Consider the following 20,201-nt stretch of genomic DNA (forward strand, 5'->3'; position numbering starts at 1 on the left):
TTTTATTTTCTATTTATGTATTTTTCTTATTTTTATCATGTCATGTCTACCATGGAAGTGATTTGTGGGAGATATGGTATATGTCTTACTTTGTGATAACTATAAGATTTCAAAAAACAAAAACAAATTTAAGTGAGAAATCCCTGTTCTTAAATACGTATCAAGTTTGGTAGATTTATACATTGCTTTAGGATACAATTTGAAGTTAATCCTTTCTAAAAATGATACTACGTTTGCTAATGTCCTTCAATTTATTTATTTATTTTTAATTATATGTTTGTTGATTTTCCATCATTACTTCATGTTTTATTCATTTTAATTTAAAGATGAATATTAACAAACAAACTTTTAATAAGAATTAAAGATTTGTCATAATTAAATTCATCAAAAATACTCTCAAAACAATACAAAAGATTAAAAATTAAATATATTAGAATTTATGGACCTCTATTTTTCAATGAAATTAAATAATTCAAAAAACTTTATAAAAAACCATCTAAAAATTATACCCTTCGATGTAAAAGGAACAAATTCAAATATAAATCTTTATTTCGAATTTACATTTAAAGCACTTTTTCTGTTCTCCTTCATGGTCTCAATCCTCTCCTTTATAAATTTGAGTAAGTTTCGCCATGATTATTGCCTCGCCACAATTATTTATTTTCATTTTGTCCAGAAAATACAGATTTAAAAAGTTTTGTTCCAGAATATTTTTTCACATTAAAGAAAATATGGAAAAAAATGTCCAGTTCTCCAATGCTTCGTGGAAAAATCCGCAGAATTCCTCCGTCGATTTAGCATAATCTTTGATTGAAGAAAAAGGCTTAACAGGTGTAGATTTCCTTTGGCATAATCTTTAATCAAAGTAGTTTGTGGGGATCAAAATAAATAAGTAAAAGATAGTATGTGGGGATTGCTTGGACATGTGACGTGTAATTCTGCCTTGAAATCATATAAATTGATTGCGTGTCTTTCCATTGCTAATCAATGGGCGTCTCCTGCACCAAAAATTTGGGAGAAGTAAAGGTGGGATTCACAGTTTTTCTCTTCATATTTTTTCTAAGTATTTCATTACTTCTGGTATTATTTCTATTTCCTCCGTAAGACTATACCATACTATAACATTAACTTTCATTGTGTGATAATCAATATTTACAACAATCACAAGATCAGTATTAATGGTTTAAAGACATAATTAATTTACATTTTTACAAATTCATCTTCAGAAAGATAGATTGTTATATGAAGTTATATGGTTGGTATGGTTTTATATTATATAGCGGCAGTGATATTTTGGGTTTTAATTATGTTTGTTAATTCCTTTCTGGCTGATTTCAACTGATCCCACGCAGGGCTGTTTATAACAAAAAAATACTGATTTGAGGCATGGCCCACAAAGTTCAGTGAAATGTTTTGATACAAACTCCATTGCAAAATCAAACCCTAAATGGACAGCTTTCGCCAATGGTAGATTCGCCTTCGTGATTTTATTTTTTATTTCAGTTGTGATTATCTTCTTTAGGCATCGACTTGCTTCTAGAATTCAAAGTTGTTGGATGTAGCATATATTTGTTTTGTTTATGTATTGAGAATGTCTGCATTGCTGTGATCTCTATTTATGAGATAGCAAACCAAAATGGTTTCTGATTGAAGTAGGTTAATTGAATTGAATTTCACTACCCAAACCTTGGAATTTTGTTGAATTCATTCCATATCAAAATTAACAAATCAATTTTGTTTTCTTGTTTTTGTTAAAAAAAAAATTAGCTTTTAAAATTGTCTAACAGCTCTAAGGTATATGTTTCAAAATAAAATTATTATAAAGGGTCGTAATTCAATTGAATGAGTAAAATTGGTGAGAATGATGGTATATGATATAAGACCATTCATTAAAATTCAAACCTTTGAAAAGCATTAGCTTAAAGTGAGTTGTGATTTATATATGCTTACTCAAAATATTTTAAATTGTTATATAAAGACAGATATATTCAGACTTATTTCCCTGCAAAAATAAAAGATTATTAGATAACGTAATTTTTACAGATTTAATAAGCCTAACAAATGAATTTTAGACCATCTTAAAATCTTGACATCTAATAGAAAGGTGTAGACAAGACCGTGAGATACAGTTATTTTTTATTTTTAAAAATGAACAGAACCACTATTATAATTTACCTAAGGTTAGTTTAAACAAAAATAACTAAGGTGACATTCCATCAACACTCTAGACTTGGTTAATGTATGGGGTAACTCAAGTATTGGGATCCTTCTCCCTGCCTCTCTTGCTACTGTTTTACCTGTCCAGGGACGTTCTATACATTTCTGTGCTTTTATGCTCCAGAGTTTAGCCCCGTATGACTTCTTTCCAACTATTTTCTTAAAACATGTATAATATTGCTTTACAAATGATATTTTATTCTTAATCATTTAAAAAATATCATATATTACTACATTTAATGGTGTTTTACTTGTTGAAAGTCGTGAATTTTCCACAGAAAGAGATCAGAGCAAATTCTACACGTTTCAAGAAACAGGGCAAATCTGAGAAAGGGATGAAGGATTTTCACATCGGGTATTGAGATTCAGCAATTGTGGAGGAGACAACGATGAGCGAGAAAGGAGGTGAGTCAGCAACTCTGAAAGAGACAGGCATGAGGGACAAAGGAAGTGAATCAGCATGGGTGGAAGAAGTGAAGTACAGATACACAGAGGGAGCTTGGAGTAGAAAAAAGATGAGAGAGTCTTTCGGCACTGTTTGCATTTACAGAATTCCCATGTTTCTCAGAGATTTAAATACTGCAGCCTATACACCTCGTGTTGTATCCTTGGGCCTTTTCAATCATCAACCCACTAAGGAGTTGTCTGAGATGGACCGTCGCAAAGTGGACGCCCTTCTGAAAATGTGGCAAAGGCTTCCACCACAAAAGCAAACTTCCTTATTTGATGTGTTTAATAAAGAATCCTGCATCTCTCGCATAACAAGCTGCTACGAAGAAGAAACAGATGCCGCGGATGATACTGTTGTTTGGACTTGCCTTCTGGATGGCTGCTTTATTCTTGAAATTCTCAGAGTTCTGACACGGCCAGAAGAGAAAAAACATAAGCCTGGCTTTCCTCCTCCTTCAGATGCTGAGGAGGATTCTGATCCCATTTACAACAAGAACAGGATCAGATCTTGCCAATTTGATATCTTGGGTGATTTCTTCATGATGGAAAATCAGATCCCCATTGTGGTTCTGGTAAAGCTATTGCAATTGGAGATGGATCCACCTCAGAATGCTGCGAGAGAATTGTACAGAATGCTTCGTGAAATAACTTTAATAGTTCACCCTTTCCTAGCCAGGGGGTTTCGCAAGGAAACACCAGATTGGATTGAAGAAGATAAAGATCTGGAGAAATACAATCACATGCTAGGATTGTTCCACAGCTTTGTGACAGAAGAATACCTAGCTCGGGGTCAAAAGGATAAACCCCAACAAGAAGCTAAAAAGGATTCTTCTGCTATTTGCATTTCAATTAAAAATTGTATGGGCAAACCTCAGGAAGGAGATCAACTGCAAACTCAGGGTGATAAAAAACAAAAAGAGACCGAGGAAAAACATGATGATGAGCGGTTCCTCAAAGCATTTATAAAGTCTTCGGCTTCTGAGCTGTTTAATTCAGGTATGAAGTTCGTGCCTTACTATGGAGTCCCATCAAAAGAAAAACTATCTTTTGATAAGAATAAGAGGGCTCTTTCTCTGCCCACGGTTTTTATCACAGATTCTTCCGAGATGATCTTCAGGAATCTGATGGCCATGGAGGCATGCCGGCCAGAAAGTGCCAAACATATTTCATACTATGTATTGCTGATGAATACCTTAATTGAAGGAGAGGAGGACGTTGCCGTGCTGAGGAGAGCAGGGGTTATTCAGAGCTCCATGGGGACCGATGATGAAGTGACCGATCTGTTCAATGAGCTTTGCAAAGGACTTAACTTGCAGGATATTGATGAAGACCCATTTGTGAAGGTAAAATTTGATCTGAATGGCTGGTATAATGACCGGCACATGGTAAAATTGAAAAAGTGGATGAAGAAAAATCCCAAGTTTGTCAAGAACGTATCTATGTTTTGGGCAATCCTACTTGTTTTAGCGGCTGGTCTACCCACTCTTTTCCCAATATTCCAAAAATATATAAAAAGTCAAAACAATTCTTGAATGAAGCTCACCCTGCCAGCTCTAGTTTAGTTTTTTCTCCACCCTGTGATGTAGGGTGGACTCTTTTAGGTTCCACGGTAGCACGAGTCCACTGAATAAGTCTGTTTGGTTTTCCGCACTTTTATTATGTATATTGACGACTTTATGCAATTTCAAATCAATCTTGGTTTCTACATATATTTTATTATGTCTATTTACTGCATAGGGTGTTTGCTTCGAAGTCAATGTTATATACATATGAATATAGGGAACTTTTAAAATATTGTATAAAAAAATAATATTATATAGTGATATATATTGTGATTTAGTAAAAGTAGTTGAAAAGAAGGCATGTAATTGATGTGGTAAAAGAAAACCACTCTTAGAAAATAGAGGAATGAAATTATACTTTCAAAAGTTGATGCAAAATATCACAAATATAAGTAAAGTACTCATGCTATTATGGAGCTAAAACTATTCGAATGGGAGGAGGAGGGTTATGGTAAGTGGATTCATTTGACAATTTGGAAGATCCAAACAATCAAGGATAGACTTATAACCTTTGATTATGTCCTATTTATCTTATTCTATTTCATGATCAATTGGAGTTGTGAAAATAAGAGAAAGTGTTACATTGAACCAAGCAAACTTCCTACTTTCATAATAGTCAAAAGGATGCCACTATCACACAAAGAAGTAGAATAACCACATGGTGGAGACTAGCCATGACATCTATGCTTAGGGGACATATGGGATCCACATCTGAAGGAAATAGTATGGTTATAGTCATGACAATGCCTATGTAGAGAGAAGGCATATCTGCTAGTACGTGTAAGTGAAACATGGGAAATAGTACACAAAATACTAGCCTAATGCCCAATAAGAATCTACAATTGGGAAACTTTCAAAGCAATTCTATCAAATTTGAATTGAATCTATAACATACCATTGCAACATATGATGATTGAATGATATAGATGAAAAAATGAACATCCATTACAACTGAAAAAAAAAAGTAGTATTCCTTTTTTCCATCAAGTAGATATAAGCTCTACTTTGAAAGCATGCCAAATTTGGAGAAACTGCAAAGGCATTCTAGGTTAGTGAGCTAAAATAATCATAGGATAGGATAAAAGTTTTGACAAAAAGTGTTTGAAGAAACCCATTAATCTAGGTCCACATACCTCTCCAACATGGATAACACTCGAATATTATGTCTAAACATCCACACAAAGGATAGAGTGGGTTAGAGACAATCAAGTGTATAATCTAAGATTCAATAAGTAGAATTTAGTAAGGGAGATGCCAAGAAAAATGAACCAGTTTGGGCTTCACATGATAGCCCAAATTATTTGAAACATACTTGATGTCATTGAGTATCAATCGATTTGAGACTCCACTTTGCAATGAGTTTTAAAAATGTTGGTAGGTGAGGAAAGAGCCATGAGTAGCCTTAAAAATGAATTTTATTCTATAAAGGAGTGTTTGGATACCATTCCCAATATTTCAACCAAAACCTTCTACAACTTCAACTATTATGACTCATCTAAAGAGGATTAGATTTCATAATGGTTTAGAAGGGTCTTCAAACTCTTGATTTCTATATTTATATTTAGCTTTAAATTTTGGCCAAGGTGACCAACAATTAATGGATATGGAAAAGAGGTCTTATTTATATGAAACAGATGTTTTGAAAAAATTTCAAGTGTAAGCATAAAATAATTTAGAAAGAATTCTATCATGGAATGCGATCATATGCGACCACCAAAGAAAATACTAGTTTATGAAAATATTAATCTTGAAATCACTATCAGTCTATGTATGCGAAGGCTTAATAGCTTCTCAAGACTTTTAGATACTTATGGAAAAAATTCCTTGAGCTTGCATAGGATCCTTTTATATTGAGAATGTAGTGAAAGCCTAGACCTTTCTAGGCCTATCTACCATGTATAGTTTCAAAATTAATATAGTGTTAAAGAGGAATTTTCTAGGCTCAATTGCTCTTTAAGGATTTAATAATGTAACTTCCACACAAGTCCAAACCTTTTTGTGAGTATCAATAAGGCCAAGTTTAATGAAGTTATGTTAAAGATAACAAAATCACAAGTAACTCCACACAATCATTATCCCTAATTAGAAGAGGCCTAAACAAAATGATTGATTAATATATGTAAACTTTAAAGGAACCAAGTAGGAAGACCATTACACATTGGTGGTAGCAAGAACTTTGAAACATAATTTAAACTTAACCATAAGGATAAGATGTTTTAAAATCTATAATTACAATTTATTTTTAATGTAAGATGAATTAGACTATCAAAATGTTGAAAATGAGTATTAAAAATCAAAATGAATACAAAAACAATGAATATTTTTTTTTATCAAATAATTTCTAGGAAAAATAGTCGAGTTAGGGAGGATTTGATAAGTGTAATTGATGATAACATTTATACGTTTATCATTGTATCCTAGAGCCAAAGTCAAGGCAAAAGATATTTAGAAACTACAAGGATTTCACTACATAACTCTCTACTCTAGGAGATTGCAAAATGAATAATCAATAAAGTTTCTAATAAAAAGATAGAGATTTGTGTTGGGAAGGAAAATATCTTGTCCTCTATTGGGAAAGTACATTGCTAACAAAAAGCTAAAACCTTTTTCTACAAGAATATAAATAGCTAGAGTAAGAGACAATTTTAGGTTGATGAATCTAAATAACCCAAATGAAGAGGATTGTTTATCATTGAAGATGAGATAAGTTGTAGAATACATAAATAACATTCGATTTGAGCAAAGGAATTAATGGTTAAGTACAAAAGATTAAATATTTTTAATAATAAATGTCCATTCAATACTATCATAAGCTCTAGGAAATTGAACTTTGATGATAATGGCTCCATCCTTTAGTCAAAATGTGGAAGCATTTTCTAGGAAAATCAAGGTTTGTTATATTTAGGATAAACCAATAAAGCACTTACACATAGAATATCAATATAGTGTAAAAATATGAAATATACAATTTTATTTATACTTTTAAAATATGAATTTATTATGATACCTACATGAAAAATTTCAATTTGGATACATAGTATATACAAAAGTGACCTTCTAAAAAATGTGTATTGGCAACCAAAATATGCATGTGTATCATTGAAGTTCAATCAAGATATTTTTTTGAATTTTTTGATAAAGTTTTGTCAATTATTTTTTACTAGGATTAATTTCTTTTTAATAAATCCCTTATGTACAACCAACATAGTTTAACCTAATACAATTGTAACATATTTTTTCAATGTGTAAATAATGATAACTAGATTTGTTAGACATAATTTAAAGAAAAAAAATCTCATTGGAAACTTACATATGGCCTATATCAAATAATGGAAAGTGAGAGCCGAGGAGGATGGGATAGGGTTTCTATGGATCGTGATGCCACAAGAGAGGATGGGGATGTAGATGATGATAGAGATCTTTTGCTTCGCATGTTGTAGGGAATGACATGTGTTCTAGGCCTCTAGACTTCAAAGGATTGTCAAGGAAAATAGATTGAAACAGATATCTATAATTGTATTTTGAGGGGTATGAATATGATGAAACAACCATTATACCATCTAAAATAATTCATAAATTACTTTGATATAACATGGAGAAGAAGGAGCCGTATATTGAATTCCTATTGATTGTTTGTCATAATAACTAAGATGGAATTGATAATTTAACTATCATTGTGTTTTCCATTTGAATCTAGAAAGATCCAACTTGTCACAAAAGATATAAATTCCCTTTTATATATGTGCATTCCTGTAAAAATACAAATACCAAGAGGTTTGTGATCTCATTGGATGCAATTGTTTCAATAAATCAAGGAGGTGAAATTTTTTGGACAATAACTTAATGTTTGATTAGACCAAGTCAACCTTTATGAGATATATATTGTCATGCTTTCTAGAAGCTATTAAAGAGGACCAAGACATCAGCTTTAAAGAGTAGTGCTAAAATAATATTTTCATTCTATTTTAATGGTCTAATGGTTACCAACATTAGCAAAATGGATGTAAAAACAAGTTAGGTTTTCATATTGTGCCTCAACATCCGAAGATGTAACTATTTATTTATCTATTAAACTCAACCTTGTTATAAAGCATATAGTATTCCGAGTCTCCTTTATTTTTTTATTGAATATAATGCAGATATAAAGTGGTTGGTATACCCATTTTATTCCCCCACTTAGCCCACATAAGCTTCTTATAAGTGGATTTAATTGATCGTACTAGTTTTTAAGGGAAGAGAACATGATGAGATATTCACATGGTTTCTGTTTATCTAATTTTGTTGGAAATCTAATTGTGATTAACCATACATAAAATTCAATTAGTCTAGTTCATGATTTTTCTTTCAATATTTCGAGAAGCCACCTCAATGTGTCTTTCAAAGAAACATCATCATTGAATAGGAAATGAAGATACCTAGTAATGGGGCCATGTTTAACCTCTTTCTATTCATCAATAATCCACGGGGGGGACAACATGAAAAGGTCCAATATATCCAATGTGTGAGTTACTTCATCTAATGAATTTTAAACAAACATTGCCACCACCAATGAAGTGGGGTTGAGGAACTTAACATAGAGGAGAGAGGGGTAAGGTTGTACATGTTGGAAGAGGTATCCAAGAGCATCAATCGCAAGCACATATAGAAAGGGAATAATGGGGAGACCTTGATTGATGGATTTTACATAGTTAATTTAGATAAGAGAGTCAATTATTGCCCGCCTTGCACTAGCATCTATGAAAAACATTCAAATTTAATCAAAGAATGATAAGACCAAATCCCAACTAATGTAACATGTTAAAAATAAAAGACCATATAATGCAATAGTATGACTTATAAAAGTCTAACTTGATAATAAACACATATTCAAAAATTTACTCTGCCCACTCAACCATTTCAAAGTTGGAATCAAATTTTTTTAAAAATCTATCTCTGAGAGAGTGATCCTTTATAACATCACCTAATTCCTATGTATTTCTTATTTTCCTATGCATTGGTTATTTTACATCTTCTTTTTCATTAAATTTAACATTAAAGAAAGAATGAAAGTGATGGAGAATTATCCCATTCGGCCTAATCATAGTAGTACTCAAGGATGAAAGAATGTTGACAAGTATTTCAGTGATAGGTTAATGGGAAGCACAGGTTGTATGAGTTGCGAATTTATTTGAATAACCCATGGAAAAACCATTGAAGGAGAATGAACTGCTTCTGTCTTTTCTTGATGACTCTGGCATAATCTTTATTAAAGTAGTCAAAAGAGAAAGCAAAATAGGCCTGAGAATTTGGAATTTCCTATTAAATTAAAATTGAGCTACTACAGAGAATAAAAGGAAGGTATGACGTGTAATTCTACTATAAATTACATAAATTGGATGTGTGTATTTCCACTACCAATCCGTGGGCATTTGCCTCTGCAAAATTTTGAGGTGTCTGAGCAGAATATTGTATGATTGACTTACAATTTTTCATTATTACATGTGAGGTGGGCAGAGGCATAGAAAAATAGAATAATAAACCAAAACAAAAAAACAAACAATGAAAATGTGCTACGACACTAACAAGATAAGCTGATTTTTTCTTTATTGCATTACATAAAACATATTTACATTGCCTCTTTTTATAGAGAAACTTAGAAATATATGGAAAATTCTAGAAACGTGTCGACTTACACAAATTCAGGAGATACATATAGATTTGATATATGAAAACTGAAGATTGCATGAATAACTATGCATGAAATAACTAAGAGTTCAACTGCTGATTTACGGTGATAGAAATTATCAGAAATTTTTAGAACCTTCTAACACTCCCTCTTAATTTCTAGCACTAACTACATCAATATTTACAATACTTAAAAGATTTCTTAAATATTCAAATTGTTTTTGTGCCAAGGCCTTTGTGAATATGTTTGCAAGCTGCTCCTTTGATCTGCAATGTTGTAGGATGATTTGTCCATTGTTGACCAACTCTCGAATGAAGTGATATTTGGTTTGGTGTCAATGTGCTTTTTCCTCTTGTGAAAAGCATGGTTCTTTGATAATGCAATGGTGGACTTGTTGTCACAATAGATTGTAGTAGTCTCCTCTTTCTCATGCATTAGATCCTTCAAGATTCTCTGCATCCATATTGCTTGACATGCTGCTGATGTACCTGCTACATACTTTGCTTCTGTTGATGAAATCATGACTATTGGCTGCTTCTTTCATGTCCATGGTACAACACTTGTTCCAAGATGAAATACATATCCAGATGTACTTTTTATATCATCAATACTTCCTACAAAATCACTATGAGTATATCCAATCAACTAAAAATTATCTAAGGTGGAATACAATATTCCATGATTCATAGTTATTGAAATGTACCTCAATAACCTTTTTCCTACTTGCCAATGTGAGATCTTTGGTGATTCCATGAATCTAGAAATCAAACTAACTCCATACATTATATCCATCCTAGTTGCTGTGAGATACATCAAACTACCAACCGATTTTCGAAATAGAGTTGAATCAAAATCTATCTCATTATCTTTTCTACTTAGTTTTGTCCCTATTGCCACAGGTGTAGAAACTAGACTATAATTTATCATTCTAAATATTTTCAAAACATCTTTTGTATATTTACTTTGACAAATGAAAATGCCCTTATCATTTTGTGTGACTTCAATACCAAGAAGTGATATTTGGTGTCAATGTGCTTTGTCCTCTTGTAAAAAACATGGTTCTTTGATAATGCAATGGTGGACTTGTTGTCACAATAGATTGTAGTAGGCTCCTCTTGCTCATGCATTAGATCCTTCAAGATTCTCCGCATCCATACTTCTTGACATGTTGCTGATGTACCTGCTACATACTCTGCTTTTGTTGATGAAATCGTGACTATTGGCTACTTCTTTGATGCCCATGCTACAACACCTGTTCCAAGATGAAATGCATATCTAGATGTACTTTTTCTATCATCAATACTTCTTGCAAAATCACTATCAGTATATCCAATCAACTAAAAATTATTTGAGGTGGAATACAATATTCCATGATTCATAGTTTTTGTAATGTACCTCAATAACCTTTTTTCTTTTTGCCAATGTGAGATCTTTGGTGAATCCATGAATCTAGAAATCAAACTAACTCCATACATTATATCCGTCCTAGTTGCTGTGAGATACATCAAACTACCAATCGATTTTCGGAATATAGTTGAATCAAAATCTATCTCATTATCTTCTCTACTTAGTTTTGTCCCTATTGGCACGGAAGTAGAAACTGGATTGCAATTTATCATTCTAAATCTTTTCAAAACATCTTTTGCATATTTACTTTGACAAATGAAAATGCCCTTATCATTTTGTGTGACTTCAATACCAAGAAAATATTTCATTAAACTCAAATCTGTCATCTCAAATTCTTTCTTCATTGTAGATTTAAAAATGTCTATAGAAAGATTTCGAGTAAAAATAAAGTCATCAACATAAGAAAAGCAATTAAAATCTGACCTTGCTCATTGACTTTGATGTAAAGAGTGGGCTCAATAGTACTTCTGCTAAATCCATTCTTTATCATGTATGAATCTATTCTGCTATACGATGCTCTTGGTGCCTGCTTCAACCCATAAAGTGCCCTCTTCAACCTGTATACCTTGTCTTCATGTCCTTTTATTTGATATCTTGGTGGTTGTTGAACATAGACTTCTTATTCTAAATATCCATTCAAAAAAGTTGATTTCACTTCCATTTGGTAGACTTTCCAATTGTTTTGAGCTGCAATAGCTAGTACCATTCTAATAGTATCAAGTCTAGCAACAGGTGCAAATGTTTCATTATAATGAACTCCATATTCTTGTGCAAATCCCTTAGCTACTAACCTTTCCTTATATTTATCAACTTCACCATTTGCATTATACTTAGTTTTATAAACCCATTTCACACCTATGCATTCTTTGTTCTTAAGCAAATCAACTATTTCCCATGTATCATTTTTCACAATAGACTTTATTTCATCATTCATTTCATTAATCCAATGTTATTCTTTAATTGCATCTTCAAAATATATGGGATCTTGAGCAAATAAAGATAAATTTGATTGCATATCTATCCTATCTCCTTGATCATAAATTTCTTGCAAACTTCTAATCTTCTTTCCTTTTAGTCTTGGTTTTAAAGATTCAATTGTAGGACTTGAATCATTACTTACTTGTGGACTTGATGATTTTCCTTGCTCAACTTGCCTTGATGAGTTTTCTCCTTGTGGGATTCTTGATGGACTTCCTCCTGGTTCATGCGATTGTTCTCCTTGTTCTCCTTGTTCATAATTGTTTATTGTTATTACACCTGTAATTGTCTTGTCTATATTTCCATCTCATGATTCTTCTTCTTTGAACACAACAACTCTACTTACAATGACTTTCTTGGTTATAGGATTAAACAACTTATATGCCTTGGAGTATTCATCATAGCCAATAAAGATGCATTTTTCATTCTTATCACCTAATTTGCTTCTTGTTTCCTTAGGTAAATGTGCATATGCAATACAACCAAATATTCTGAAATGAGAAACACTATGATGCTTACCACTCCATGCATGTTGAGGAATCATGTCCCTAACAATCTTTGTTCGACTCCTATTCAATATATAAACTGCACGAGCTATTGCTTCAGCCCAATACTCATTAGGTAGATTCTTGCCTTTCAACATGCTCCTTGCCATCTCCATTATTGTCTAGTTCTTCCATTTTGCAACACCATTTTGCTGAGGTGTGTAATTTGTAGTAAATTGCTTCCCTATTCCATGATAACTGTAATAATCCAAAAACTCATTTGACTTGTATTCACCTCCTCTATCTGATCTTAATATTTTGATGGACAGGCCATTTTGTTTCTCAACTAATGCTTTGAACTCCTTAAAATTTCCAGATGTCTCAGATTTATAGTTAAGAAAATAAACCCATGTTTCCTATTAAAATCATCAATGAATGTTAGAAAATAAATAATCCTCCCTAATGATGGTGTTTTCATTGGACCACATAAATTTGTATGCACAATTTCTAAAGGTACCCAAGCTCTATATAACACTCCTTTTGGAAAACTCTGTCTATGTTGCCTAGCCAAAATACAACTTTCACATGAACTTAATTGTGCTTCAATAGGGGGTAAACCTCTTAGCATTTCCTTTCTTTGCAACAAACACAATCCTTTGAAATTTAGATGGCCATATGTCAAATGCCATACCCATGCTTGATCTTGACTTGTTGCCTTGAAACTTGCTTCCATCTCCTCCATCATTTCACTTTCCATGCGAAGTGGGAAAATTCTATTATTTGTCATCTCAACCTTTGCAATCACCATGATACTTGTAGAAATATCAAATATAGTACAAACATTATTCTCAAAAACAACTCTATAGCCCTTTTCAATAGCTTGTCCCACACTTATAAGATTATGCTTCAAACTAGGTACAAAATAAACATAAGGAATAGTCTTCTTACCAAGTTTAGTTATCACATTAATTGCACCTTTGCCCATTACTTCAACAATATTATCATTACCCAATTTGATTTCAAATTTGATTGAAGTATCCAAATTCTCAAACAAATCCTCATTTCTAGTCATATGATTACTACAACCACTGTCTAGAAACCAAATATTATTTGAACTTTCTTGAGCTACATGGCATGTAATGAATAATGTTTCGAAACCACTTAGAAAAAATTGCATTTTGCTTATTCATATCAACTTGTTTTTTTCGACATTCATTTGCTTAATGACCATACTTCTTGGAGTAATAAAATTGCACATTTGATTTGTCAAACCTTTGTGATACCTAATTGTTATTACATACCCTTGAGCTAAAATTTTGATTTTTCCTTCCTCCTAGATCTGGACTCCTTTCTTCTCTTTGATAATTGTTTCTTCCTCTTCCTCTGAATCCTAGATTTCCTCTTCCTCCGCCTCTACCAAAGGTCACTTGTGTTTTGAATGCATTCTCCAATGAGGTAACATCATTCTTATTCAACTTATCTTCATGCTTTTTCAAAGAACCAACCAACTCATCTATAGAAAATGTAGTTAAATCCTTGGATTCCTCAATTACCATAGCAATAGTATCAATATTTTTAGGCAAACTTCTTAAATTGTTTTCTACAACCTTTTGATATGTGAATTCATCACCATTTTGCCTTATTTGATTAACCAAATCCGTAACAAGATATGTAAATTTATCTATTGTCTTAGAATATTTCATTTGCAAATTTTCAAATTCTCTTCTAAGTGCTTGTAGTTTGACAATTTTTACCTTGCTAGTACCTTGATATGTTATTTCAGGGATGTCCCAAGCTTGTTTGGCTGTAGTGACTAGCTTGATCCTTCCAACAATTGTATCATCCAATCCTTGCGCAAGTATCTGCAATGCCCTTTCTATTCTTTTGCCTATTTTCATTAAGCTTTTTCTTATCATCTGGACTCAAGATAGATTCATCTTGTGGTTCAGTATAACCATTTATAACAACGTCTAATAACTCATGTGAATCAAATGTTAATTTCATTCTAAAAGACCAATTATCATAGTGTTGACAAAAAAAAATTGGAATAAGAGGTTGAAAATTACCAATACTAGATGTCATTAAAAGAGAAAGAAGCGAAGTGTCTTGATTCTTATCATTTCTCAGTTACTTTGGCATAATCTTTGATCTTTTTATTGGAATAAGAGTCATTTAAAAACCAGCTGTAAAAACAGCTACGACAGGCAATGAACAAAAGACAGCCCAACCAAAAGAATCTATTCTCCATCTTTAATTAAAGTAGTCAAAAGAGATCAAACAATTTTATTGAAGATAATCTCTAATTGAAGTAGTCAAAAGAGAAAGCAAAAGAAGCCTGAGAATTCGGAATTTCTAACTAAAGTAAAAGAGAGCAGCTGAAGAGAATAAAGGGGAGGTATGACGTGTAATTTTGCTCCAAATTACATAAATTGGATATAAGTGTTTCTACTGCCAATCGGTGGGCATTTGCCTCTGCACAAGTTTCAGGCGTCGGAGATAAGATAGAGTGAGGTCTTTTTACATTGTTTATTATTATGTTCATATTATTTATTTATGAAGAGATTAGAAAACAAACATGTAGTTTTCGTGTTGATTAAATGATTTGATAATTTGATTAGAGATCAGAGATGAAGGATGCATTACATTAACTTCTATATAATTTCTTTATTGATTCAATGATTAAATGATTTCATCATAATGTCTAGAGATCAGAGAGAAAGGATGCATTACAATGATTTCATCATATAGAAGTTTTGGATAAATTGAAAGACAACTAAAAATAGTCGCATGCAAATTCATGTAAAACTCTTCTTTAACTCTGGCAAAAACTTTGCATGCATTCTCGTCCTACAAAATAAGAAATTATTAGATATTCCAACAATCTTGTTTTGAACTTGTCAAATACTTTATCTTATTAAACTGTATTAGAAGATTACTTTTAGGATTTGAAGGTGATCTGAAACAGGAAGATGTATATTGATCAGAAGGAAACATGAAATCAAGAAACCAAGAAACTGTATTCATAATCCAATCAAGAATATGTTTTAAAGATGAAGCATTAAAACATTTGTTTCTTAAAACTATCTTAAATTAATAAATATTACAAAATTGCTCTCCTTTGTAATTCACGAGTATTGCATATGCCCTTTGCAGAATTTATATAATTTTACAGAACCTTTTTCGAAGCAGTAATTTATATAAATATTGAATTTTATAAGCAGTTATTTTTTGAGTGAATTAAACGTGGAGATTTTGAAAGGGTCTCAACTCATTAGTACAAGTTCAAGTAGATATGATAAAGAAGTTTAGTAAGAACAAACCAAATTAATTGTTAGTTTCAAGGTTACTATCTCGTGTGTGATGTCAGTTGCTGTTTCTGTTGTTGTTTTTTTGTACCGTGTGATGTTTTAACTTTGTGAGTGATCAGGATCCCTTTTCCTATTTAAGTAATAAAAAACAAACCAAATCATAATAAGAAAAATAATTTTTTTTTTGAACATTTTGACTTTTAACTACCTTAACTTTGAATTGATTGTTTATAAACTTCAGTAACTGTTAATGATGAACAACGAGCAACCAGCTCAATGTGACTTGAAGTTAAAGTACTTTAGAATGCTCTGAACCCCCGCATCATTCCTCCCCACTACCTTATTGATACAATTCTTTTGGTTCTTGGAAAGAACTTCCATTCATTTAAACCAAACTTGAATTACAAATAAACAAGGGGCATGAAGAGAACCTTTCCTTAGATCCCAACCTCTTATTTAAGCTAAAAGAGCCCTGAGTGGAGACGAGGGAAACTCCCTGCCACTTCGAACCACGGGTAACTCCACATCTGATCAAGGGAGAGATGGCACCAATTGAGTCTTTTTTCTCATGGATTTTGCTTCTTTGATTGATCTTTCGAAACATACCTGCATGACTATCGATCTTTTATTTTTTATTTAATTTGAGAGATAGCAATACAAAGTGATAGAAGCACTTTACTAACAACCACATTAACATAGAATCTAGCAGACAGTAGATACTCTTTGGTTTAATCATCAATGTCAAGTCTTCCAGAATGCCCTGAATGAGTTAGCTATACCATCCAATACCTCCTCCCAATAATCTAAAGCCAAGAAATCTGACCAAAAAAGCCTGCCTAAAGATCTCATTGTGAAGAGAAAAACCCAGATGCCAAATTTTCCCTGGTAACCCAGCTTTGCCAAGAACCACAGCCCATGCAAGATAGTCCTAGCACAATCATAATTGATTTTTCTGCAAGCCTATTTCTAGAACACATCTATATTATTGAGATTAGGAGCCTCAAGAATTCTTTAAAATCTTAACATGGTATGAAAATTAAACCAGTCTAAGAGCCCTACGCATTCTAGAGCGGCTTGGGGTGTTAGAAATAAATTTCAATTAACCAAAGACGGACTGGTCTTAAGAGGTCAGTATTTCGCATATATTAATAATAAATGGAAGATCTGTATCCTAACTGATCTAAAATAAAAAACAAGAACTATTAAAACATAAATCTCTGTTGTGATGCATTATTCAAGGATCTTTGGATTTCTTCTTTAACGAATGGCTATAAACATCAAATTCACAATCAGGCCTTGGTGATTGTATTAATTCCATTAGTTAAAAATGAAGCTGCAACATTAGTCTGTAAATTAAATTCTTTAACATCAGAAATATTAGTTGTGGGGTCTTCCATTGTGTTTGCCAAAATTTAACGATGAAATGCCATTATAAATTTTCTAGATTTCATCTTCAAGTGCTAACGCTTCCACTTTCTGCAAATGAAATTTGTGGCTACAGTGCGAATTGATCAGTGTGGGGAACGCGAAACATACATAACTTATAAAAACTCTGTTGTAATATACTTGGTATGAGGGAAAACAGAGAAAATGACATTTCAATGAAATAGTATTGCATTTAATGGTGCTCGGCTTCACGAAAATCCTGATTTCTCAGTTATTGTTTACTTGATATTAGGGAAAACAGAGGAAATGACATTTCAATGAAATAGTATTACATCTTATGGTGCTTGACTTACGAAAGTCCTGACTTTTTCAGACAAAGAGATGCAAAGAGGAGTTTCGACTCCTGTGAAGCAAGAGAGAAAATCCGAGGCAGCGAAAAGGAATTCCCGCATTGCGGCGAAAGCGAAAGCTCCAATAATGGCGGGGGACAAGACGATGAGTGACAAAGAAAGTGAATCAGTATGGCTGGAGGAGGTGAGGCACAGGTTTAATGAGGGAGCCTGGACGCGGACAGCGAGAAAAGAAACCTCAAGAACCATTTCCATTCACAGAATTCCAACGTATTTCAAGGATCTGAATGCCAAAGCCTACATACCACGGGTTGTGTCGTTAGGCCTTTTTCATCATCAGCCCACCAGAGCATTGTCTGCAATGGACCGTCGCAAAGTAGATGCTGCTCTGAGAATGCGACAGAGGCTGCAACCATCAAAGCAAACATCTTTAGTCGATTTGTTCAAGAAATCAATCCCTGAAATAACAAGCTGCTACGAAGGTGGAATGGATACTGGGGACGAAACTATTGCCTGGACTTGTCTTCTCGATGGCTGCTTTGTTCTTGAGATTCTCAGAGTTCTAACCCGACAGGAAGATAAGATCAATCGTCCTCCTGACAATCTTACTTCCCCTACACAGGTAGAGGAGAATTCCGATCCCATCTATAATAAGAATAGGGTTAGAACCTGCCAGTTTGATATTCTGGGTGATTTCTTCATGATGGAAAATCAGATCCCCATTAAGGTTCTGTCGAGTCTATTACAATTGGAGATGGATTCGCCTCAGAGTGCTCAGAAAGAATTGTACAAAATGATTTGTGAAATCGTTTCAATAATTCATCCTTTCCTTCCCAGGGGATTTCCCACCGCGGAAAAACCAGATTCATTTGAAGAAGCTGGAGATCTGGAGAAATATAAACACATCCTGGGACTGTTCCATTGCTTTGTGACAGAAGAATACTTAGCTAGGCGGTTAGAGGGCAAACAAAAACCAGACATCAAGAAAAATTCTTCTGCTATTTGCTTTCCAATAAAAAACTATACAAGCAGACAAGAAGAAGAGCAATTGAAAAAACAGAATGGCAAAAAACAGAGTGATAAGAAGATCGGTGATGAGCAGGAACTCAATACATTTATAAAGGGTTCGGCCTCAGAGCTCTTCGATAATGGTATGAAGTTCAAGCCTTACTATGGAGTCCCATCGAAGGAAAAAATATGTTTCAGGCAGAAAACACTTTCTCTGCCTACTGTTTTTATCACAGATACTTCAGAGATGATCTTCAGGAATCTGATGGCCATGGAGGTGTGCCGGCCAAAAAGTATGAAATATGTCTCATATTATATATTGCTCATGAATACCTTGATTGAGGGAGAAAAAGATGTTGCCGTGCTAAGAAGGGAAGGGGTTATTCAGAGTTCCATGGGAACCGATGATGAAGTCACCGACTTGTTCAATGAGCTATGCAAGGGACTCAATTTGCAGGATGTTCAGGAAGATCCCTTTGCGAAGGTAAAGCGGGATCTAAATATGTGGTATAATAATCAGCGATGGGTTAAATTGAAACGTTTTTTTATCAGGCATCCCAGGCTTCTAAGGAACTTCTATATATTTTGGGCAATCGCACTTGCTCTCGGGGCTGCTGTACCCACCCTTTTACCAATAGTCAAGAAATTTGTGGATAATCAGATCAATTCTTGATCGAAAGCCACCATGCTCTGTTTAATTCAGTTTGTTCTTCTAAGGTTCTGGTTGGATTGTGTGTGCTTATTTAATCTGTGATTACCTAAATAACTCATATAAGAGATAATAAGTGTTCTTACATAGGGAGTCTGAAATTGTCTCGGAGATAATCGGAAACCCTGTAACCAATGACTCTCAAATACTTTCGTAGATCCCAATGAATGGCATTGCAGGATATGGCCTTTCTGAAAATGAATCAGGTTAGTGTTTGAATTTGTCGGTCACGTAGGGCTGTCAAGTAAGTTTTTTAACATGTTTTTCCACAGTGCATACAGTTGTATGGTTGGCAATAATTTTTTGAAATATAGAGGCGCCCACTATTTATTTCTTCATATTCTTTGTTTTCCTGTTTCTACATAAAAATTGATAGAGTTTGTTTTACAACTGAAAGGAAGGACGGACAATTGAAAATCTTAGAAGTTTCTTATTGGTTGAAAACACAAAAGTATCAATGATCGCAAATTTAAAAGTTTAATTCATATATAAAATAAAATATTTTTTAATATACATTACAAAATGATTCTGATCATCATTTTTGTTAAATTGATCTTTTGAACATATTGATGTGTATTGATGATTTAAAGTTCTTTTAGGGATAATTAAATATAAATATGAAAGATACAAATATAAAGACGTTTCATGATGAAAGATACAAATATGGACATGGCTA

The 20,201-nt window shown here is 33.1% G+C and overlaps 2 protein-coding genes across 4 annotated transcripts; both read left to right on the plus strand.

The window, feature by feature from the left end:
• The first annotated feature begins 930 nt into the window (after nt 1–930).
• Nucleotides 931–4,200, plus strand: LOC131076082 (UPF0481 protein At3g47200-like). Of its 2 annotated transcripts, none has more exons than XM_058013125.2 (3): nt 931–1,026; nt 1,353–1,467; nt 2,479–4,200. In XM_058013125.2, the coding sequence occupies exon 3, from the start codon at nt 2,607–2,609 to the stop codon at nt 4,197–4,199; it is 1,593 nt and encodes a 530-aa protein (XP_057869108.2). In that variant the 5' UTR covers nt 931–1,026; nt 1,353–1,467; nt 2,479–2,606; the 3' UTR covers nt 4,200. The 2 variants fall into 2 exon arrangements, with proteins under 2 accessions (XP_057869108.2, XP_057869109.2); XM_058013126.2 differs by having other exon boundaries at nt 2,496–4,200.
• Nucleotides 4,201–15,205: 11,005 nt separating this feature from the next.
• LOC131076083 (UPF0481 protein At3g47200) lies at nt 15,206–19,863 on the plus strand. 2 transcript variants are annotated; one of them, XM_058013127.2, is made up of 2 exons: nt 15,206–15,270; nt 17,832–19,863. In XM_058013127.2, the coding sequence occupies exon 2, from the start codon at nt 17,840–17,842 to the stop codon at nt 19,487–19,489; it is 1,650 nt and encodes a 549-aa protein (XP_057869110.2). In that variant the 5' UTR covers nt 15,206–15,270; nt 17,832–17,839; the 3' UTR covers nt 19,490–19,863. The 2 variants fall into 2 exon arrangements, with proteins under 2 accessions (XP_057869110.2, XP_057869111.2); XM_058013128.2 differs by having other exon boundaries at nt 15,251–15,270; nt 17,751–19,863.
• The last annotated feature ends 338 nt before the right edge of the window (nt 19,864–20,201 follow it).

The sequence above is a fragment of the Cryptomeria japonica genome, chromosome 10, assembly GCF_030272615.1.
Source record: "Cryptomeria japonica chromosome 10, Sugi_1.0, whole genome shotgun sequence".
Classification (NCBI taxonomy): Eukaryota; Viridiplantae; Streptophyta; class Pinopsida; order Cupressales; family Cupressaceae; genus Cryptomeria; species Cryptomeria japonica.

What these genes read in the sequence shown, in the direction of transcription:
- LOC131076082 (XM_058013125.2), top strand. Translation starts at nt 2,607, where the DNA reads ATGAGCGAGAAAGGAGGTGAGTCAGCAACTCTGAAAGAGACAGGCATG.
- LOC131076083 (XM_058013127.2), top strand. Translation starts at nt 17,840, where the DNA reads ATGCAAAGAGGAGTTTCGACTCCTGTGAAGCAAGAGAGAAAATCCGAG.